This window comes from Vitis vinifera, chromosome 11 (assembly GCF_030704535.1).
Source record: "Vitis vinifera cultivar Pinot Noir 40024 chromosome 11, ASM3070453v1".
NCBI lineage: Eukaryota > Viridiplantae > Streptophyta > Magnoliopsida > Vitales > Vitaceae > Vitis > Vitis vinifera.
Genome location: NC_081815.1, coordinates 3,146,216 through 3,170,274, shown reverse-complemented (window position 1 = coordinate 3,170,274; position 24,059 = coordinate 3,146,216). Strand labels below are relative to the sequence as shown.

The 24,059-nt window shown below is 36.2% G+C and overlaps 3 protein-coding genes across 3 annotated transcripts; 2 read left to right on the top strand and 1 right to left on the bottom strand.

The window, feature by feature from the left end:
- Nucleotides 1-94: 94 nt before the first annotated feature.
- LOC100254275 (ribulose bisphosphate carboxylase/oxygenase activase, chloroplastic) lies at nucleotides 95-5,018 on the bottom strand. Its single transcript, XM_002280929.5, has 7 exons — nucleotides 4,500-5,018; nucleotides 3,368-3,478; nucleotides 3,169-3,267; nucleotides 2,964-3,074; nucleotides 2,566-2,869; nucleotides 1,068-1,207; nucleotides 95-973 (listed from the first exon to the last, which is right to left on the bottom strand). Exons 1-7 carry the CDS (start codon nucleotides 4,635-4,637, stop codon nucleotides 422-424), a joined length of 1,455 nt encoding a protein of 484 aa, XP_002280965.1. The 5' UTR covers nucleotides 4,638-5,018; the 3' UTR covers nucleotides 95-421.
- A 2,780-nt stretch (nucleotides 5,019-7,798) lies between these two features.
- Nucleotides 7,799-13,154, top strand: LOC100259397 (probable chlorophyll(ide) b reductase NYC1, chloroplastic). Its single transcript, XM_002280917.3, has 10 exons — nucleotides 7,799-8,323; nucleotides 9,002-9,080; nucleotides 9,181-9,316; nucleotides 9,804-9,878; nucleotides 10,000-10,195; nucleotides 10,832-10,900; nucleotides 11,398-11,537; nucleotides 11,756-11,878; nucleotides 12,256-12,448; nucleotides 12,647-13,154. The coding sequence occupies exons 1-10, from the start codon at nucleotides 7,967-7,969 to the stop codon at nucleotides 12,830-12,832; spliced, it is 1,554 nt and encodes a 517-aa protein (XP_002280953.1). The 5' UTR covers nucleotides 7,799-7,966; the 3' UTR covers nucleotides 12,833-13,154.
- A 4,372-nt stretch (nucleotides 13,155-17,526) lies between these two features.
- LOC100247489 (proline-rich receptor-like protein kinase PERK1) lies at nucleotides 17,527-23,279 on the top strand. Its single transcript, XM_002284394.5, has 8 exons — nucleotides 17,527-18,240; nucleotides 19,716-20,282; nucleotides 20,598-20,684; nucleotides 20,842-20,912; nucleotides 21,289-21,365; nucleotides 21,899-22,046; nucleotides 22,269-22,430; nucleotides 22,776-23,279. Exons 1-8 carry the CDS (start codon nucleotides 17,715-17,717, stop codon nucleotides 23,088-23,090), a joined length of 1,953 nt encoding a protein of 650 aa, XP_002284430.2. The 5' UTR covers nucleotides 17,527-17,714; the 3' UTR covers nucleotides 23,091-23,279.
- Nucleotides 23,280-24,059: the final 780 nt, after the last annotated feature.

Below are 24,059 nucleotides of genomic sequence, written 5' to 3'. Positions count from 1 at the left end.
ATAAATCATTGCTTTATGGGAATTTGGAAGACAATGTGAATTCAAGATAAGCATAGATGAACAAAACAACCCATGACAAAGTAATCAACTTGAATGACCTTCAAAAACAATTTTATCCTTCACTGTATAATCATTGTGCCAAAAACAATAAATTTCCCAGAAAAACCAGAAGTCTAAACTGCATCAATAGAACTAAATCAATTAACCTCCAATGGTAAACCTGCCAATTACAAAATCCATTTCATGGCTGCCTCTGAGCCTTAGGGGAAAAGTTGCAACAAATACTTGGGCAAAAATAATATATTAAGAGCTAAAGGCTCATGGGAGGGAGACCAATCTTCTACAATTCAATTAAAGAATCATGCTGAGATGCCAATAGATTTGTAGTTGGGTTTTGTTTTTTTTTTTTCTTTTTACTTTTTTAGTCATGCTGGACTTGCTGTGATAATAGGCTAAGGCCAGCTTCTAAATCCTCTATGGTGATGGTAAGTAGTTCATCTGTATCTATACACTCAAAACTCAGCCTGAGGTCCAAATTCTCTCTAGCATTCACCAGCATTGGATCAACCAACCCTCCATTCATCTCCTTCCTCTGCTTTTCTGTTGTTTCTCTCTCTATCAGTGCTGCAACGGAGTCCACACTGCATGAAGGATGTAATCTGAATCCATACAACAAGCTGTCTTCTGTCTGATTGTTCATTTTCAGATTCAGAATCTTGGCCAATTCTTGTGAATTGAAGTCACCAAAATGGAAAAACTTTGTCACCCTTCTGCAAAAGCCTTCATTTGACGAGATCACCCGCTTCATTGGTTCACTGTAGCCAGCAAAGATGACTACTACTTTCCCACTGTCCATGACAGACATTATCTCCTCTAAGGCTTCCAACCCATAGTCTTTATCATCCGACTTCTGCATAGGTATAAGTCTGTAGGCTTCGTCTACAAAGAGAATTCCTCCCTCTGCTTCTTTGATCTGCAATGTGTTGGAAATTAGTTTTCTAAAAGAAAATTGTCCTAAGTTTTTCATTAAATATGATAATATACAATTTCCAAAGCATGTAGCATACTTTTCTTCTTGTCTTTGGTCCTGTATGACCAACAAATTCCCCAACCAAATCAGTCCGCTGGACTTCAGTTACTTTGTCAGTAGGTAAAACTCCCACCATGTGTAGTAACCTTCCAAGGACTCTCGCAACCATAGTTTTACCTGTTCAAGTACAATAATCATATAATGGCTTGTTAACCAAACAAGGTACAAAAACATAAAGACAATCAATCAACCCGATGTATATCCATAATTCAATTTAGTTCTTCAATATAAAATTTATAAAATAAGAATAGAAACTTCTTCTTGTCTTCATTGACCTAAAAACTTCTTCTTCGTGAGGTAACTAGACAGATACAAAAGGTCCCCTGGTGCATGTTATTTACTGACAATGTAGTTTTAAACAACAAAAGCACAATAGTTAAACAAAATTGCAAAGGGACAGTTTAATGCCAACCAGTTTTTTATGAGAAGAAATTTTAAAAAATGGAGATGAAGAAGGCCATTAAGAAGCTTAAAACTGATAAGCAAAAGATAGCCCAACAACAACTATTAACATTCTCTATATTTTAAGAAAATATTGAAGATGTTGACCAGAGAATTAGAGTCAAGTTGGGAAGAAAATTCCTACAACTAGAAACCAACCATTGTATGGAGCTTTTCATTAGTATTCTATTTGCTTATCAAACCAAAAAAGCCAGCCATTTCTTGGTACAAAATTTTGGATAATCAAAACAAAATATTGAAAAAAATTGTGAGTTATTGGAATGAGGACGTTAAGATGGATTAGCACTACGATAAAAATAAATAATAAAATAAAAAAACACATATATTCATGAGAAGGTACAGCTCAACGTACAATCCTATTAAGATGGTTCATTACATGTAACAAAGAACATATAGCATACCCACGAAAAATGATTTGTCATAAGTTATAAGTACTGCAAATACAAGGGAGAGACCGAAAAAGGTCTGTGGACCAATGTACCAAGGAAAAACAAGTTGGCTTTACCATTTAACAAGGTGCTGCAAGAACAAAAGAAAGGATGTGGATTGAGATTCTAGTAATAGCCATGTTGACCTATGATTTATGAGTTCAACCCTAGATATAGTAGAAAAGTGAAAAGGAGTATATTACAGAACCCAAACAGCTAGGACAAGGCTTTCTTGAATTGAGATCGTGTCACTTCTTTATGCTAATAATTGTAAAGAGATGATCCATGATTATTAAGAATAGGAAGAACACCACCAAATGTGACGCTGTTACAGTTCAATTTCACAATGATTAACTTGATAAAACAACCAAAATGGTTAAAAACTAAACCAAAATAAATTGGAAGCCTCCACTACATTGCAGTTTCATTTATAACAGATGGAATTTGGTAGAATATGAACATGAGTATAAGCTAGTTTCCAAATAGAAAAGGCAAATATCTTGGCACAATTCATAGGCATATAAGTATTGAAGGTGTGTTTAAAGAAATAGCATTATTTTAAGAACACAATCTGGACAAACTTACCAGTTCCAGGATTGCCAAGGAAAGCCATATGAGGTGGTTTTCGGCTGCCAACTTTTAGCCCAAGGGCCTTGCGCCTTTCGTCCAAAAGCATGCCCTTTGCCCATCTCCGAAGCTGTGACTTTAGGTCATTCAAACCCACAATATTTGATAATGCATCTTCAAGTTCATCCATCTTAGCTTTTGTCTCACTGCATGCTTCAAGGGCTCTTCGTTTTATCTGCTCATCCAAATACCGATGCAGAAGTTCCCGCAACTTCTCACTTCCTGGGCCTTGTGAGAGATGATTAAGGGGAGTCATACCCTCCTGAAAATCAAAGGCTTCACCAATTATTACCATTTACAAGGAGAGTATATCTGACTACAGATAAAATATGCTCAGCAATGGCAATTATTATTACATTGTCTTTAGAACTGCAATCAGCATTGTAGTCGAGCAAAGTCTTGACAGTTGAGCAGTCTTCAGCCCGGAGCGAGTACCAAACAGCAAGGTGTAATGGTGTCATTCCATTCTGCATGAAGAGGACCTAGTAAGAAGAGAGTTCAAGAAAAACAGCATGTCTCATAAAAGGAAAAAAAGGATAATAAGCTGGCAAGAGAGCACACATTTGCTTTGGCTTCAACAATAGCACCATGAGCAAGAAGCAACTGTGCAGCTGCATTGCAACCATTCTTTGCTGCCATATGCAATGGAGTTTCTCCGTACTGCTCAACACATCAACACCCATGAATTGATAAGAGTAAATGAATCAAAAGATAGGAACTTCTACAAATATTGAACAGGAAAAAACAAATGTTTACCCACCATGTTCTTTGCTTCCAACTCCACCTTTTCAGGTCCTTGCCAATTGAGCAGAAACTTAACTATCTCAACATTGTTGTAACCAGAAGAAACATGAAGTGGTGTCTGTGCCATCTGCAATTAAACCAAGTATACCCAATAAACGAAAAGGAAAAAAAACAAGTAACTGAGCTGGCACCTTCCTAGGTATCACAACAAACATCATGAATAGTTAGGCCATTCAATCTAAATTATTTAACTCCCGGGAAATTGCAGCAAGCAACATACAACTAAAAGATATACCAAGTAAATGATTAATAATTTAAAACATGGTAGCTCATGTTTAGCTCATGTTTAGCCCATTTTGAAAACCAAAGGCGAGGTGGTTCTCATAAGAAATTATATATTTGTTCAACATCAGAAATTTGATAAAGAAAATAACAATAGGGAAAAAAAATAAAAGACGATGAAAAACCAAGATACCTGAGACAGGAGAAAAAAAAACATTAAACAGAACACCCAAGATTACAGAAATGTACATTTGTGCCTGTGCACATTTTGCGTAGCTTAGTCAAAACATTCTTTTGAATCTCCCTCTCTTTATGGAGCTATAAATATGACAAGACTCTATCTTAGAGATGTCCACACCATTAATCTCCACCATCCCCACATTTTTACATCAACACAGTTCTTGCTGTGCTCATCCTAGAATTTACTGATTCAAGAACATTCTCCACAATTCTGATTATCATTTAACCCTTTTTTATTATCTTGTACTAGGGTCCTCTTCCTGATTATAGTCAGTAAAATGCTCCATAACTGACAAAACGATGTGAAGAGGGGTTCTATTGAAATTTCAGTTATCTTTCCCTCAATTCTCCTTATCATGACATCTACCTAGTCTTCATCCTTTTTCAAAACCCCACCACAATGCATCCCCAAATTACATACATTATCTACAAAAGAAATAAAGAAGCACACGAAAGATCAATTCTTTCCAGATTCTGAGCACAGTAAACCCAAATCTTCGAACATCATCGGTCCAAATGACATCAGGCAGCATCATTCTTGGAAATACGACATATAAAGAAAAATGGGTTTCTTGAAATACCCATATGAAGGGGCAGACAGATAGGGGAAGAAAAAGAGATCTCACAACAGGGTTTCGGTCGTTGAGGAGAGAAGGGTTGCCCCGAAGTAGCTTCTGAAGGGCGAGAAGATCACCGGACTGAGCACAGCCATGGATGGTGGTGGGCTTGGAAGATCTGGAGCGTTGATCCAGAGGCCTCTGCATATCTATCTCCCTTGTCTTCAATTCCCTCGTATCTCGTACCAAACAACAACAAAGGGAGGAAATTGAGGGGGGAGATAGATTCTTGGGGCCTCTTTTTCTGAGGATTTTCTTCTCAACCGAATCTTCCGCGCTCTCTCTGCAATGAAAATCAACCCCGCCTCCGACTCTCGCGTCCAACTCATACGCTTCCTGTCCAAATATACATACTATCCTTCTCCCTCATTCAACTCAACGTGTGAAATAATGAAATTGGCTTCTGTCGGTTACCATTCTTGCTTTTGTGTCGTTAATTCAAACATTTTACAGCTAACACTCACACCGTCCACCTTAATCACAACTTATTTATTGAATGATTAAAACTTTGGTCTATATTTTTTTCTTCAATTAAAAGGTAGCTCTTATTGTCCAGACCATACATGTAGTATGTGGCACACACGGAAATGAGAAAAGATTTTGAGTTGCCAGGTGGAGTTTAGTCGGTTCACGTCACGGCAGCCACCCAATTATTGAGGTGGCAATTTTAAAATCGATGTCAGCTGTGCAATATTGAACCACCCACAAGCTGGTCCAGTCTGGTTGGATCCCAAACCCCCACTTGCAAGTCCTTGCTTGTGGAAGTATACTCCTATATGGTTTGTGGTTGCTTATGACAAGTATTGTCCGCACTAGAATTTGTATATGTTTCGGGTGTAATAATGTGGGTCTTTAAGTTTATGAATGATCATCTAAAAAATGAATGACTTTTATAGTAGTTTTATATAATGTGATGTCAAAATATCATAAAAGATTTGAGTTATCCTTATGGAATGTTAATTGATTTTTAAAATGAGATGATAAAAAAACCTAATCCAATAATTGGTATCAAATATGGAAAAAAAATATCGAGATATATCGTGTATAGGAAGAGTAATGGTCAAGTTATATGGAAGAAAATATCGAGATATATCGTGTATCGGAGGAGTATGGTCAAATGCGGCGCTCCTTAAAATTCCATTTTTTATTGATAAGAGGATTCGATCCCCAAACATTTCAAGCCACTTTAAAACCGAGGGTAAGCTTGCCCCTTGTTAAATAAAAGACACTATATATATATATATTCAAAGTTCTCATATAAATAAAATATCAAAAAAATATTTTAGAGAGTAAATTAATTATAATTATTTTATAATTAAATGCAAAAATTTATTTTAATTGATTACCAAAAATATAAAATTTATTATGATAATTTTTTTATAGTGTTTTAATATCATTAATAAATTAATTAAATATTAAAAAATTATACATATATCACAATTGAATTAAATGAATCATAATTATAATATTAATATATATTTTAAAATTAAACATATTATAATCAAACATCATAATATATGATGCAATTTAATAATAAATGTACACTTATAAAATTCATATTTTTATTGATGCATATGATATTATTATCAAATATGATAAATCATATTATACATATATCAAATTCTTTAATAAAATAATTTTAAAATATCTATTATGCTTTTATTTACATTTTTATGAAGCTTTTCTTATATTTTTATAAATTTTGATCAATTTTAGGTATATTGATATTTTTTTTCCAAAATATCCGTCGATATATCTCTGATATATTCGATATATCCATAAAATCAAAGTACCGATATATCCGCGATTACCGATATTTTTATCCTTGGTATCAAAGTTAAATATCATTGGTTCAAATTAGACTAATATATTACGAGAAATTGACACTTAAAATTTTACTTTAGAAATAGAACATGTGAAGATACAAAATTTGTTGGGTCAATAATAAGATGATCCACTCTAGTTTTTTTGATGTTGAATTTTGCAACCATTTATTAAAGACATGTATAGTTTCTGTTTTAGATCATTATTCATCCTTTTATCTACTTTTTATGATAAAGGATGATTTTCTTTTGACTTTAATGACAAACTTTTTCAAAAAAAAAAAATTAAACATGCTTTCTTGTGAATGTGTCAAGCACAAAAATCTTCTTAGGGTGGAAACACGATTTTGGCTTTGCCTATAATGTTTAAAGTTACAAGTGCTGTTGAGTCTTTGTGCTTGTAGACACCTCATTTGCTTTGGACTTATTATGGTCTTTCATGAAGGCATGAAGTTAATCTCCACTATTCTAAAGGTTCATGACCAAAGTCATGAACCTAAGTTATTTACATTTCTCATTTTATACATTTAATGTGTGGGAAAAATTTAATATATATGGTACATGGTATTTGGAAATTATAAGGTATTACGACCAAAGTCATGAATCTACCAAGTTGTGTATAGGGCATAATAGCCAAAGTCATGCACATAAATTAAAGTTTTCATATACCATAAATACGATATGAAATTAAGAAATGATAATTCATGTATATAGAAGGAAATGTTCATTTGTAACTTTTGATAGAAGGTCACTTGAAATGATATAAAAAAGACTCTTGATCCCCTTTTTCACTGATCCTAAGTTTGCGAGGTTTTTCCGTTATCTTGTACAAACATCAAGTATGAGAAAATATACAAGTTGTCAATCCTGATTCAATAGATACAAGATGCTCCTAAAGGCGACTCAACATCGTAAACGATCTATATAAGATGATCTTTATTACAATGTGACAAAGTGAGTTTTATAGATTTATTTTAGGTTCATTAAACTAGAATTTTTCCTTCATTGCCCCCAAACAGACGTCTTTCAAAAGCAAAGTTGTAAGGGCTTTCTCTTTGTCTTCTTAGATTGTCCTATCCTTCAATGATGACAATGATAATAGCTCCAGCCATGGTGATGTTTCCGTGTATCACTCATTCATTTTTCCCTCAATAGTTGCTAGGCCATTGTTTGGCTTAATGGTGCTTTTCTTCCTTGTTTGGTTTTCTCTTGACTTGCCATTTTGGATTAAACAAGTAGGTTGCACTTCGGCACAAGACCATGCATTGGGATCAAGAAGTTGTAAGATGCATGGCATATTAAATGGGCCGGATCAGTTTTTGGAAACCCAACAAAAAGCCCAAAGTAAGAGGAGAGTAAAAGCACCCAAGGCAGAAAGACGGCGGTTGCGTAACCTAAAGGGGAAAGTGCTAACGTAGGGTCACCAGCCACGTGTCAATAACCCACGTAGAGATGAGGTTGCCTTAACGTGTGGTCATCACAGTCCTCTTCTCTCCACTCTTCACCATCCTCCCACAAGATATTTTCCTTTCCATCTTCCCAAATCATTGGTATTAATTTTCACAAACTAACTCTCTCACATCCCATCATGAACAGATAACAAACAGAGAAATACGCTCCCAGAAGCTTCATACAATTGCATGAACTCAAGCAATGGCTGCAGTCACCAAACTCCAAATCTCTCCATACAGCTTACACCCCCGGACCCACCACAGAGCCGCCCGGTGGCCTCTGCGTCGGCCGCAATTTGTTTCTTTTAGGGGCCGCCGTGGGGTTTATCTCCTGCCGTGCAGGTCATTCAGGTCTGGAGATGGAGGTGAATTGGAGGAGCAAGAGAAGGAAAGTGTGCGAAAAGGCGGGAATTTGAAGGAAAATAGAGTGGAGGGCAAGGAGGGATCGGGAATTCTGAGTTTCGCCAAGTCCGTGTTTGTTAGGGTTTCCGGTTCGTTCCCGCGGACGGAGGAGGAGCACCGTATTGCGGTGGCCAAGTTGGAGGAGATTTTCTCCTCGGTGAGTTGTAATTTACACGTAATTATTTTTTTTGTGGTAAAGATGTTGCGGGAATTTGTAATTAGATTCTTTGTGTTTTGTTTTGGTGATTTACAATGATTTAATAAGCTTGTAGTTTGCAGGCACTGATCTTCTTGATTATCCGTTTGGTTGTTGAGAAGCGGTAGGAAAGAAGAGAAAAAAAAAATGGAAATTTGCACTTCACTTTGGTTTGGTTCCCTAGAAAATGAGGAAGAATAATTTTTTTAGCTGCCAATTCAACATTAGGCTTGCTGGAAAAATATAAGGACAAGAAATTAGGGTGCTCAAAAAACAAAGACTCCATAAATGGAGCACTATTTGTTTGTTTGGCTAGTTCAGATGAACTTTCGACTTTCTGCTGCCAACAGAAAAAACAAAAGGAAAATCTGATTTAGGAATTTGTTTTCTTTCATATCCCTCTTTTTTCTTTTTTCTTTTTTTTTTTCTTTTTTTTTTCTTTTTTCTCTCTCTCTTTTTTTTTTTTTTTTTAACTATTTATCAGTGACCAAACAGAGGGTTAGATAATATTTTGATTATTTATGGTGTTGCTAATGAAATTGTTAGTTTCAACATTAAGTGTTCTAAGAAATTTGTCATTGATTTTGACTTAGGCAAGTATCTGATCTAGTTTGTTGATGTCTCTTGAATTATATCCAGATTGCTGTGCAAATTGGAAGATATATCGTGACCATGATGAGCACCGGAGTGATACTAGCAATTGGATTTCAGTTGTCAGGTAGTAAACGTGTAATTTGGGAAACTATGCATTGATGTTGATTTGCATCAAGAGACAGTGCTCCATATATAAAAACTTAATGGTCTAGAATTTTGTGAAGGTGGAGACAGCCAGATGAATGCTTTGATTTGGTATAGCTGGCTTGGAGGAATTATTATTGGAACTATGATAGGTGCTAACTTGGTTCTAGAGGAACACTGTCGAGCTGGTCCCCGTAATGTTGTCATAACTGGAAGGTATCTATCACTATCTCCTCTTTCAAACTGGAGGATACTTCATCTGCTCTTCACAGTTTCATGAATCAGTTAGTTTTACTCCATCAAAGAGTTTTAAATCCCAGTATTTGTGCATTTGGGCTACATTTTTTAGTGTCCTGTAGTCAATGCACAAGGCTCCTGCCTAGCCAATCTCTTACCTTCGTTCTGATCAATTTATGATGGTGTTTTTCCTTTCTCTATTTCTTTGGGTGGAGTGCTTTGATATGCCATGTAATGTCAAATTGACTTCATGCCTTTCTCATATTCATATATAGATTTGTAAATTATATAAAAAAATTAGCTAAGTGAATTCAATTTATGAAATTGATATCAATTCATAACAAAATGCATTTTCAAGTTCTTTATTTGATCAGTGACAATTTTTTGTGGATGGATTATCAATGAACTGTTGATTTGCACTGATATTTTTATCTTATTGATTGTATGATCAAACTGGATGGTGCAGTACAAGGGGACTGGGGAAAGCTCTTGCCAGGGAGTTCCTTCTTTCTGGAGATCGTGTCGTTGTTGCTTCCCGCAGGTGGTATTTAAAAGCATGGAATTTATCTCTGTTTCAGGATATCGATTTATATTTATGCCCTGGATTGTCATTTGTTTGTCACTCACAACACCATATCCATGCTTGGTTCTTGTGAAGGCAGCCCTGAGTCTGTACATGCAACTGTCAGGGAGCTTGAGGAGAATCTAAAGGAGGGTATGGTCACTGCAGGTGGCCCATCTAAGACAAATTTGGAGCGTGCAAAAGTGGTAGGCATAGCATGTGATGTTTGTGAACCTGATGATGTGCAAAAATTGGCAAACTTTGCTGTCAGTGAATTTGGATCCATTAACATTTGGGTGAGTGATTAGACTTTTTCCCTTGTTTCTGCTTTAGATATTAACTCTATTTCCTTTTCTTGTATTTTACATTATGAGATGAAAATAGGGCTCTTTAATCACATATGGCTATATACATCTTTTTACTTTTATTTATTTATTTATTAATTGGGTTTCAGACATCGGTTCTTAATTCTGATGCATTTCAGAAATGTTGTTAGGTTGACCTGTAAAGGGGATAGAAGATATTGATAAGTCCCATGGCCTTAATGTTGAACTCAATCTTCACAAATTTAATTTTTTCTACCTCCAAACTTGGAAGCTCGTATGTTTTATCAGTGGCTTCTATTTTCTCAATGACTCAGTTTCAATAGAAAATGAGATTAAAATGCTATTATAATTCAGTTTTCATTTATAAAGCTGCAGTAACTGAGAAGCCTATAAACTGGATAAAATATTTAATATATTATAATGAAATCCATGCCTAGTGATGGCGGCTTTATTTTGAAAAATATCATGTGCATGGACCTGCCGTTATTACCAACAAGCTTAATCCCTTTATATTTCTAGGTCAGAGACACCAAAAAGATGTGAGATTCTCTTGCAATTTTTTCTTGTTACTAAATTTTTTAGTTTTCATATTTTGCCTTTGTACAGATAAACAATGCTGGCACGAATAAAGGTTTTAGACCCTTGCTACAGTTTACTGATGAAGATATTAAACAGGTATTCTTGATTTGTGTCTATAGGAATAATTTGTGAGTGGTTCTGCTTTTTTGAATTTGGAAACTAAATATGAAATCTTTTGGAAGACATATTTAGCATATGCAAAGTGGTTCTGCTGCTTTCTTCAATCAGAAATCAGTTGCACCACACATGTTATAGAAGATATTATATGGTCTCTTTCTTCATCCATTTCTTTCAGCAAGTTCTCTTCTTAAAACCTTGTCCTGTTTTTTATTTCTTTGTTGATTTGGTGCTTGCTATTAGCATAAGCTTCAAATTATGATACTGATTAATTTGAAGAAAGTGTAATCAATCTCTTGAACAAGCACATGGATCACATGCCCACCCATTTATCACACTTACAATGTCCTTTGGGAATGTTCCCTGGGGTGTTGGTCTTACAGATATATACACAAATGTTGATTGATAACATTTGCGATTTTAGACAAAGTGGTACCTTAAATTTTAGACTGATATAGCTCTTCTTATGATTTTAGATTGTTTCAACAAACCTGGTTGGATCTTTACTTTGCACTCAAGAAGCCATTCGAGTGATGAGAAGCCAGGGTAATGGGGGTCATATTTTCAATATGGACGGTGCAGGCTCTGGAGGATCTAGCACCCCTTTGACAGCTGTGTAAGTTTTATTTCAATTTTGGTGGACTTTGGTTCCTTATCTCATGGAAGAGGGCTAAAGGCTTCACCTAATTTTTAGCTAATTGTAATTCAAAAACTCATGAAAGTCTGCAACTTTTCCCAAGTTCCTGTGTTTGTTTATGTTGTTTATATTCCCTCCACCCTGCCTTAGTTTTTTTTTTTTTTTTTTTTTTAATTTTTATCTTTTATGAATTGTAGCTATGGATCCACAAAGTGTGGTCTTAGGCAGCTTCAAGGATCACTCTTGAAGGAGTGCAAGCGATCCAATGTTGGAGTGCATACGGCATCTCCAGGCATGGTCCTTACAGATTTGCTTCTAAGGTACTAGGGATGCATATCTGTTCTCTGCATTGTGTGTATAATTCTGATTCAATTCCTCTTCGGAGCCCTCATCAGTAAAAAGGTCACAAATGGTTGCACTATCCACATTTTAGAACCCAATCCAACTTGTGCTTCCACAGATGGCTGTGTAAGTTTTACAGGTTGCTACTTGAATCTACATTTAAAAACTGAAATGGACACCTTCCTCAATCTGCAAGCAGCTTACAATTTGGTCAAGTTACATAGTTTTATCTGTTTGTAATGGAACCTGTTTACTTCATGAGGTTTGCCCTCAGAAATTCATTTTGTTTCCTACTGAAATGATTAGTTTACTGCTGTGCCAACACTGAAAACCCTATCTTGTTTCTTGTTTGCAGTGGCTCCACCATTCAGAATAAACAAATGTTTAACATTATCTGTGAGCTTCCTGAAACAGTCGCTAGAACTTTAGTTCCACGGATGCGGGTTGTAAAGGGAACTGGGAAGGCTATCAATTACTTGACCCCTCCTAGGATTCTACTTGCTTTGATCACTGTCTGGCTGCGACAAGGTCGCTGGTTTGACGAGCAGGTAGCCTTGGCTATTTTAGTAAAACACTTTGACCCATCATGCAATTGGCAAAATTTTTGAACGGATGTTGTTCTTTTGTGACAATTTTATTGCCAACTTAAGCATGAGAAAACATAGTGTCATTGGCAAGGTTATTTGCCAATGATCACACACATATATATAGGTAAAGCTAGAACTAATTTCAGAATGTCTTTGCAGGGAAGAGCACTATATGCAGCAGAGGCAGACCGAATCCGCAACTGGGCTGAAAACCGCACACGGTTCTCTTTCACAGATGCAATGGAGATGTACACTGAGAACACTTGGGTGTCTGTCTTCTCACTTTCTGTTGTTTGTGCCTTCATCATCCTTTCTAGCACAGGAAGCTCATTTCCTGGCACCTGACCCTTCACATCTCACTTGCCACTAGAAATCATCAAACTCCAAATCCATCTGGCCATTGCACTTACTGAAGGAAGCCAACCGAAATATCCAATACTACAAAGTCATAACAGAAAGGTACAACACAAATGGGTGATAGTTTTTCTCCCCTAAGTCCCTTACACCTACCTCCAACTATTACTAGGTGCAAAATTGTTTTAGATCACAGCCAGATGTTTAACCCACCTATGTACTGGACTGGATTCTGTGATGGGCCCTGTGGGTTCTGTATAGACCACCCAGCACATTATTTGTTTTATCAAGAAGTATTCTTCCATTTCTTTTTTGTTTTTGCTTCATAAACTTATTATTTGATGTTAATTTAGGTAAATATATGAAAGTCAATAATTTAAAATTTGAGTGCAAAAATTTATTATTATAATAATAAGTTTAAAACTTAGTACTTTAACATTATTATTGTCCTTAACAAAAACAATTAATATATTTATTTGTTTTTCATCTAACTAAATAAAATATTTTAAATTAATGATTTTAGAAAATGTAAATTAAATCAAAGAAAAAAAAAATCCATTACATATTTTTAAAAATTCTAAAATATCAAAATTCTTACAATATAAAAAGGATGGAAAATTTGAAAATAAACAGTTAAAAAATATTAATAAATTCATACCTCAATTTTTCTAAGGAATTTTTAAAATCGATACTATTTAATATAAGTTTTAAAAAAAACCTAAAAATTATATAGAAGTTACTATTGCTTTCTTTATTTAAAACAATGAAATATTTCTAAATAAATACAAAAAAAAAACTTAAAACTTGTTTGGTAATTATTTTCAAAAATAGTTTTTGAAAATTATTCTTTCATATTTTATAAAAAAAAATTATTTAAAAACCTAAAATATTTCAATATGTTTTCAATATTTTTAAATATGTTTTAAAAATAAAAAATAATTTTTTTTAATAATTATTAAATATGTTTACAGAACAATAAACCTATTATCCAAAACAGTCATACAAACCCTTATTTACAATTTGGTTTTCTCATTGTTGCATCACATAAATATTGCTAAAACAATGCCAAAAAAAATTACTTTTTCAAAGAAAAGAAATCATTAAAAAAAATGCTGGTAAAAAAAAAAAAAACTTCATATATGAAGGAAAAGTAAAGCCTAAAAACAAACAAAACCATGCAGTAAAATATCTTAAATCATTAATAATATTAAAATACCACCATTCATGTTTGCCTGACAAAGTAAGCCTATTCTTGAGGAAAATCATATTCCAAGAAAAACTTTATGATAGGAAGGTCATGTTTGGGTGGAAAGAAAAATCGTGAAAAGGAATTTGGTGATTACTAATATATAGGAAGAAAAATTGATGGGTTGAAGATTTGAAGTTGGTTTTGTGAGAACAATACTATTCAGACCCCTATGAATGATGCTTTCGTATTTATATAAAGTCAAATTCACCGTCCCTCACGGCCTCACCCCCCTTCTCTCTCTCTCTCTCTCTCTCTCTCTCTCTCTCTCTCTCTGCGCTTTCAGATCTAACTCTCCTTGAATCACGCCATCATCGCCCTTTTGTCTTTTTCCAAAAAACAGTAGTCAAACCGTAAGAAAGCCCAACACTTTTATTTTCTTTATTAGAATAACAGTAGCATAAATAATGGAATTTGGATTTTTTTTTTCCAGAGAAAATTCAGCGGATGAGGTGGGAAACCATATTCCATGAATGGACTCCAGATAATTTGAACTGCCCTATCTTCTATCATAGAATATAGGTGTTGACCAGTGGAGGTTATTATGCTATTAATAAATTATTGAAATAAATGATTTATTTTCTTACTGTTTTAAAATTGTTTAGAGAGAGGGAGAGAGGGAGAGAGGGAGAGAGAGAGGGAGGGAGGGGGAGAGGGAGAGAGAGAGAGGGGAATAAAATCCATATTCTGAACTAATATATTCGCTTTCATTTTAAAACAAGAAGAGAAAGGGTGGGTTAGACGAGAGACAGGCGAATGTCAAGCCACAAATTATGAGCAAAGAACATATTAATATCTTCACCCCATGTGATAACTTCCAACTTCAGCTGGCCCCTCCCCCACTCCCTAATCAAATTTCAAACCCACTCCTCTTTTTCTATTCTTCGCAATCCTTATTCAACTCCAAACTGGGTATTTTAACCTTATAAATACACTACATGACAACATACAATCTACATCCAATGAGACAGTGTGTAAGTCATGGTTGGCTCTCAAGAATTGCCAAGAAAGTATTTTTCTGTTTTGGTTATTTTTGGAGACATACCGCAATGAGCTGCTCTAATGGGGAAGAAACAGAAGGGACAAGGACTTGGGACCCACTTACCCAACACATCAACTCAACCCAAACTATTGAGCCTCAATTAAAGGGGAAAAGGTTGGGCCATCAATTCAGTAGATGAGCTGAGGTAGGGGATGGATTCAATGGCCAAAGGGTACAATAGGGCCTTCAAAAACTAAGGTCGTCTAAGGCTTCTCTTCCTGTTGAAGGGCACATTGGCCTTCCCATATGGAAGGTTTGACATTTTGATATTCTGATACTTTCTAAGTCAAATAGGACCAAGTCCTCCTATGTGGCCTGCTGCTGCTGCTGCCTTCACGTTTGAATATATGCCCTGCAACAGCTCACCATGTATTTTCATTTCTAGAAACAATTGCCGGCTGTTGAATCCTCTTCTAGCCTTCTTCTCACGCGGTCACACCTCCATTTTTAACCCTTTTTTGTTCGGGTTTTTTTTTTTTTTTTTTTTAATTCATGATTCATTGATTAAAACCCGATGTACCTTTATATGAATTGTTTTATTTTTATATTCTTGAATTAACATTGTTTGTTTTAAAGTTTTCGTCGACACAACACATCACCCTGATAAGCCCTCTATACCATAAACTAACTAACGAGTCTCCATTGTCAATATGTTGAAAGCATACCACTTAACTATATTCTTCTCTGCAACTTAACGTGTATGGCCCCCACGCCCACCTCCCTACTCAACTGCATCTTGCTTTTATGAGTTGGTCTTGAGCTGCATTATCACTCCAAAATAGGCACTTTCCCTTTCTTTGTAACTGATAGATGGGCAAAAGGGGAGAGACTCAAATATTAGTTTGATTATTCAAAGCACAAGCATATCGTGGGGTGTTTCAATGTTCCCAATTTAAGAAGAAGCACATGAAAAATATGGGAGGTCAGTGCACCAGCCCCAAAACCATATTCAAAGACTTTGAACATGCCCACATTGCCCAAAATCTCTCCCAGGACTAATGGAAAATGGGTTTTTTTATTTTAAAATATTGAAATTAGTATCTTTGAAATTTGTGGTCTAATTATGGATTTTTGTTGGGTTGGGTGTAGTTAATTTAGGAAGGACGTCCATGTCTGGGCGTGTGGTGGGGTGTTTGTGTTGGTGTCCAGCTGGTTTGCCTTTTACTTAGGGAAACAGGGAGAGATATAAAAACATAAGATTTCAAATATGGATAGAGGGCACCACCTAATCTTGACTCATTCTTTTTCATTTCCTTGTATTTTTCAATTATTTTCTATTATTTCCAAAATAATAATAATATTAATGGGTTTTTGACAACTAAGATTATGCCATGTTTGGCAAGTTGGAGTGTTTTGAATAAGTAATTTATCATATATTTTTTAATTGTTTATATATAAAAAAAAAAGTTAAATTAAAAACCATATACCCTATTTTGAAGAGTATGCTCACAAAATCCACCATGATTTTTTTATGACAAGATCATGTCATATATGAAAAGATAACCTCCATATTTGGTATTTTAAGGTACAAATTATCTGCACAAATATCCATAAAAATGGAATAGGAAGATGGTAGAATCAATGCCCAAATGTCAAAAAAATAATCCTCCATTAACACCAACTATATTTTCTTTTCTTTTTTTTGGTATTTTAGCAATAATGAAAAGGATAAAGAGAAAAAAAAGCAAAATTAAAAGTCATAACTGTTTTTTTAAAATAGTTTTGAAAAAATAATTTTTAAAAACTATTGTATTATATTTTATAAAACAAAAGTCTTTTTTAAACTTGATTTAATTTTTTTGTTTAGTTATTTTGAAAAACAAAAAATTATTATAAAAAATAATTGTCAAATTGAAACTATCCATTTCCCGTTGATTGAGGAATTTGGGGGTTGAGTCTTGTGGTCATGACATAAGTTTTTGTGATCATGTTGTGAGTTTTGGGTGTGAATTTTTGTGGTATTTGCTTTGGGAAATTATAGGGTAAAAGGATAGTGAATTTTAATGATATAATTGCTTATTATGAACAAATTAATATTCAACTAATTTGGAATTTAAGTAATCCTATTTATTTAAATAAATAAACTCTGAAATCAGACCTAAAATAGAAGTATTTTTTAAATTTTTTAATTTTTTTTTGGGGTTTAAAAGAGGGGTAACGGTTGAAAAACTCTCATTTACCAAAAAGGACAAAACAAAAAACAAAAAAGGGAAGCCGACAAACAAGAGTTGTGAATTTATTTATTTAACCGAAAAAACGAGTGGAAATAAAAAAAATAAAAAATAGGGGTAAAGCGCGGGGCAATGGGGTGTAGCGAAAGGGTGGGGGGTGGAGAGCAGGGGATAATTCCTCCACCCATGTGAAAAGAGTTTCCATTGGTCATATACAGCTCAGTATCGTAAAGGCTAAAAATTAGACGTCAGAAAATACTTCCAATTCTGAATTCCCTCAACTCGCTTTTTTCCGCTTTCATTTACTTCTAAATATTCTCTTCTCTCTCTCGGAAAAGTGCTTCCTAGAGAGAGAAATAAGGAGTTAAAGCCTTTTAAACACTCGCCGGAGTTTGCGTGAGTTTCTGGGCGGACATGTCGTCACCGTCGCCGGGGCAGTCCCCTGGTCCGACTTCGCCCCCCTCTACAAACACTACCTCGCCTCCGCCCCCCTCTACAAACACCACCGCGCCTCCTCCGGCCACTCCTGCTGCGCCTCCGCCATCTTCGCCGTCGCCTCCACCGCCCACTGCACCGACGGGATCGCCGCCTACAGCCCCGGCTGGTTCTCCTCCGCCTCCTCCGGACTCTCCTGGCTCTCCACCACCTTCGGGCCAAACCGGTTCACCACCGCCACCTTCTAGGGCTTCTCCGCCACCACCACCATCTTCACCATCTTCGAACAAGAGCCCACCGCCACCTCCGTCCGACTCAAAATCACCTCCGCCGCCGCCTTCGTCTCCATCCTCAAACACTGTATCTACAGGTCTTGTAGTTGGAATCGCCATAGGTGGAGTTGTTATTCTCGTGGTGCTGAGTCTTCTCTTCATATGTTGCAAGAAGAAGAAGAGGAGAGATCACAGACAGGACTACTATGTGCCGCCGCCGCCGGGCCCGAAAAGTGAGGCATTTTTCACAATCTATTACTTTTAATTATATGACTGACTGGAACCGGTCTTGTTGCTGGTTTTGATTTATAATTTATGCCATAGTTTCTTTTAGGGTTGTGATTGATGGGATTTGCTTCACAGAATGATTTTGAAAGCTCAATTTCGGAGTAAGAGGACAAAAAAAAAAAAAAAAAAAAAAACAGACATGTTTTCTTATTTTTTTATTTTTTTCGTTGAAAAGGTGAAATTATTCTTATTTTTAATTCACATAAATTGGTTTTGGGATTTCCCTTGGTTGTTGGGTTATAAATGAATTCATTTCTAGTTTCTTGATTGATAGATTTTCTATGGTCGAGTCGATGGCTAGTCTGGACTGTGTTAAGTGGGGATCTGTTTGGAATCCTGGAAAAAGTTGATCTTAATTTGATATTTCTCATCCAATAAAGTTATCAATTTGGCATTTTGTTGGATTTGAAATTTTCCATTGTGGATACTTGACTTATCATGTGGATGTGCGTTTCCTCTGGGATGAGAGAAGACCTGTTCTGGATGAACTTTGACATTTGAAAATGATTTCATTTCCTCTTTATTTGAGCTGTTATATAGTTGGATGCTTTTGCCAAGATTTTCAAAGTAGAGTGTTAGGCTTAATTTGAATCACTTACAGGAAATATAGGTTTTGCAAATACACTTCCATTTAAGCTTTTGGATGAAAAATATTGTGACTTGTGAGATGCAGAAGCTCTTGTTTTCCAAGTCAGCATTCTTGTGTTCCGGTTTTCGTAATTGTAGTTCACTTTATTTTCTATGTGTTGCCTACATTTTTTTCCTTTTTTTCTTTTCTTGTTTTTTTGGGGGTTGTGTTACCAAACAACCTTGGGGATGAATTCACTCCGCTAACTCCTAATTATATTTTCATCTGTGTCCATTGTCTCATATTTTCATATCTGGAGCAATACAAGTCCTTTTCTGCATTCTAGTATATAAGAATCATTCTAAGTTATGGGCATTTGGAGACAGCCACAGAAATAATAGCATTTGAATGGACAAATCTGTTCCATGAAAAAGAATCATAACCTAATTCATTTGAATGATAAGAAAATTTTAGGAGAGGTAGCAATGTGGTCATTTAATAGAAATGAACCATTTTTGTTGCTGATTAAAAAAAATTTAGAGATTCTAGATGACCACCCTTTTTTAAGGAGTTTGTAATAAATTGCTAAATTAGCCTTTGAGGCCTGGTCTCAAGTGGTGAAGGGTTGGGGAGGGTTTGTGGGAGGTTCTAGGTTCAAGTCCTAATGGGGACAAAAAATTTACCAATCCAAAAAAAACAAAAGAAAATTGCTAAATTAGTGTGCTTTGGAAAACAAAGTAACTCAATTCGTGTTTTGTATATTCATTTTCATCTGCTTCCTAAACATTCACCTTCCCCTACTATTACAGTGAAATTTGCTAACTCATTTTGCTGTTGATTGCTAATTGCCAGATGATCCGTATGGTGGTCCACCACAGCAGTGGCAACACAATGTCCCTCCACCTGCAGATCATGCTGTCACAGTGTTTCCAAAGCCCTCTCCTCCACCAGGAACTGCATCACGCCCGCCCCACTCACCGGTGCAGGTTCCTACACCTCCGCCACCTCCACAACCACCTTTTGTGAGCAGCAGTGGTGGTTCAGGGTCCAATTATTCAGGATCTGACAACCCTCTCCCCCCACCTTCCCCTAGCATTGCTTTAGGTTTCTCAAAGAGCACATTCACGTATGAAGAATTGGTGATGGCAACAGATGGCTTCTCAAATGCCAACCTTCTTGGACAAGGTGGTTTTGGGTATGTGCACAGAGGTGTCCTTCCCAATGGGAAAGAAGTTGCAGTTAAGCAGCTCAAAGCTGGAAGTGGGCAGGGGGAGCGTGAATTTCAGGCAGAGGTTGAGATCATTAGTCGAGTACATCACAAACATCTTGTAACCTTAGCTGGATATTGCATCACTGGATCACATAGACTGCTTGTTTATGAGTTTGTTCCGAACAACACCTTGGAGTTTCATTTACATGGTAATTTGGATTATTATTACTGCACTATTTTAATTTTTATCCTTCTAGGAAGTCATGTTAGGATGAAAAGTGTCTTGCTTTTGTGCTACATTTCAAGTAGTTGGGCCATTATGAATAATTGTCCATTTCTTGTTTTATGGTTTAATGCCAAAATTTTGAAATTTATTGTAAACTCAATTTTCATTCAACATCATATTGATGTGCTCAAGGCACTAATGCTACCTTACATGATGTTTGATGTTTTGCTTATTAACTGCACCTGATGCATGATGTTTCTGGTAAGAAAGACCTGATAAAATAGGCAACATATTGCAGGAAAAGGACGACCTACTATGGATTGGTCCACAAGACTGAAAATTGCTTTAGGATCTGCAAAAGGACTCGCATACTTGCACGAGGATTGTAAGATCTCTCTCTCTTTCTCTCTCTCTCTCTCTCTCACACACACACACACACACACCCACACTAATTTGTACATGTGTACCTTCTCATTTTAAATCAGAAGGTAACTTCATTTAAAGACATTAAAATTGAACTGAGATTTAATCTGTATTTGCAGGTCACCCTAAGATCATTCATCGCGATATCAAGGCAGCTAATATACTTTTGGATTTCAAGTTTGAGGCAAAGGTGGGGATTCAAATATGTGATTCTTGGTTTGTTCCTCAGGCTGACTGAACATAAAATTTGTTAAACCATGAATAGGCATCGCTAAGTTTGACCTCATACACAAAATTCTCTTCTTTGTGCTGCCTGATTAACATCCCTGTTGATTTTGTTATGAGGTTCATCTTTCATTTCATCTGAAAGACTTTGTAATTTTTATCTTGAAGTTCACGTCTTTACTTATTTTTATCTTGACTGCTGAAATTTAAGTGCATCTGTCTGCACTGATTTTGAATTCCGTGTAAAACCCAATTGATTGATTCAATTTCCATTGGATGTCCGGGCTTATTGGTGTTTACTATAATGTTTAAGTTAACAAACATGAATTCTTTTGTCTCAGGTTGCAGATTTTGGACTTGCTAAGTTTTCTTCTGATGCCAATACTCATGTCTCGACTCGGGTAATGGGAACTTTTGGGTAAGACCAAAATTCATCCCATTGTATTTTGCTTAAGGTGTAGTTTTTATGGTTGACATTTGGTTTGGGATGAGTTGTAGTCGAGCCTTCTCTTTTTATCGAGTTCCAAGTTGTGCTAATACTATGTGTTCTAGCATCAATGAACAATGTCTTTCTGCCTACTTCTTGCTTTGCCAAATGCATCTGTCTTAAAATATTTGGTTAAAATCTTGTGTTCAAGCATTCACTTCTAGTTTTTATAGGCTGCACTTGGACCCTCTGTAATGAAACCTTAAAGTTCTGAGAGAGTTCCAGTTGGCATTCAATGAGTTACTGATTATGTCAGTAGTTAGTTTTAGATCCATGGTTTTATAAGTTTAAAATTCCCTTGAAACTCTCAATCTGTCATGACTGTGGATGGATCTATTATAATGTGCTTTAGACTATGTTTTCATGACTCATCTAGACCAGAGTTTTATCTGAATCCTGAATACTCTTCAACATTTTGCTCTTATTATGGTTTCTTCACATTCTCACACGCTCTCCACCTGCAGGTACTTGGCTCCAGAATATGCTGCAAGTGGGAAACTTTCAGACAAGTCAGATGTTTTCTCCTTTGGAGTCATGCTTCTTGAGTTGCTTACTGGTCGCAGACCTGTTGATGCAAACCAAACCTTCATGGAAGATAGTTTGGTGGACTGGGTAAGTTGTCACTTGTACCTCCACTATAGTTTTCTCTTCTAAGCATTGGCTATGTGTTGATAGTTTGTAGACCAAATGATAACTAGACAGAGGGAGCAAGTCTTTTATGTCATATTCTTTAATGGGAGTTTTTCCTTAGTAAATCCTCAACTTCTTTTCTTTTTCAAGTATGGAAAGTTGTGTTTGAGAGCATTAGACTAACCAACTGTACTGGAATCATAGGCGAGACCTTTGCTCACAAGAGCTCTTGAAGATGGAAACTTTGATACTCTTGTTGATCCGCGCTTGCAAAAGGATTACAACCACCACGAAATGGCTCGCATGGTTGCTTGTGCTGCTGCTTGTGTGCGTCATTCAGCCCGGCGTCGACCAAGAATGAGCCAGGTAATTATTTTAGCACATATCGTGGCTTGAAGATTCATTTCAAGTAGCCCAATTAATTACTAGTATGTACATGATCCTTGTTGAACTGACTTGACTACCTTAGAATAGTGAAACATGTAGGTAGTGGTTATACTTGCATATAGAGCATTTTAATTATAGTAATAAATCCTTTGCTGAAAATTCTTCACTGATGACTGGGTTTGACATTACACGCTAGCCCCAGCACCCTGGTAATGTGCTTAATTCTGGTTTGATACTCAGAGGCAGCATGCTATTTTAAATGTATGTGTTGTTTGCTTGTAAAGTTAACTTCTAACAACTTAAGAGTCAACTGGAAACCAACAGATTGTCCGGGCATTGGAAGGAGATGCATCTCTATCTGATCTTAATGAAGGAATGAGACCTGGGCAAAGCTCAATCTACAGTTCCCATGGAAGTTCAGACTATGACACCAACCAGTACAATGAGGACATGATAAAATTCAGAAAGATGGCGTTGGCAAGCAGGGACTATGGCAGCAGTGAGTACAGTGGACCTACAAGTGAATATGGTTTGTATCCATCTGGCTCAAGTAGCGAAGGCCAACGAACCACCCGAGAGATGGAGATGGGAAAGATGAAGAAAGACAGTCGAGGCTACAGTGGAGGCTCTGAAAAATAACGCTCATTTCTGTAAAGACCCACCCCTTTATTCTTATACCATCACTAGTCTCAATTGCAAGAATGCCATTCTACATGAGATAACAGCCACCATTTTTTCCCCTTCTATCCTTTTTTTCTTTTAAAAAATGTATTTATTAATGCTTATACAACAAAATAATGGAGATCTTGATTCTATTCTTTTGTTTGATCCTTTGTTTGTTGGCTTTGATTTGGCCACTGATATCTTGTAGACTTTTTCCCTTTTATCTTCTGGCTTCATCATCTGTTTCCCTCTTATTTGAAATTCAAATGTTTGATCAGAATCTACTGTAGAATACATTTATTTTTGTTTCCTGTTTTAGCAGTCATGTAGGGTAGTAGGGGCACCCTATTTGTAGATTAAATTTGATGGGTGGACCTGGGCACTGTTGGGGGACATGTGCACCACCAATGTTCTTTATGATGGCTATCCAGAATCAAAACTTCAAACATTCCACAAGCTCGACCTTGTATCATCACATGGCTGTTACATATGTGAAGAAATGTGCTTGATGGTGTCCATTAACGGAGTAGAATGTGTTCATTGCTGTTGGGACCAGCAGACCACTGGTATAATTCGAAATGATGGGAATGTCAAGTAGATGGTTTAGGTAAAAGTGGTGGGATCCTTATCCGGAAAAGGGCTTGTAGGGTTAGACCCACTTAGTTTCTACTAGATGGAGTGAACTTGTACGTTCTTCCTTGTGGGGTCTCATGAAAACCAGAAAATGAGTATGATATTGGTCTTGATGTCAACCAACATCTTATCCAAATGCAGAGGTAATTGAAGATGAGGGGTGAGGGTTCATATTTGAATAGGCTGCTGGCCAGCACATGAAAGTTTGGCAATATTCATGCACGTGATTGTCTTCTTGCCTTTTACTAGAAACAAATTGTTGAGGTGGCAGGTGCAGGTGGTGGTGGTGGGTTGGACCACGCTTTTGCCTTA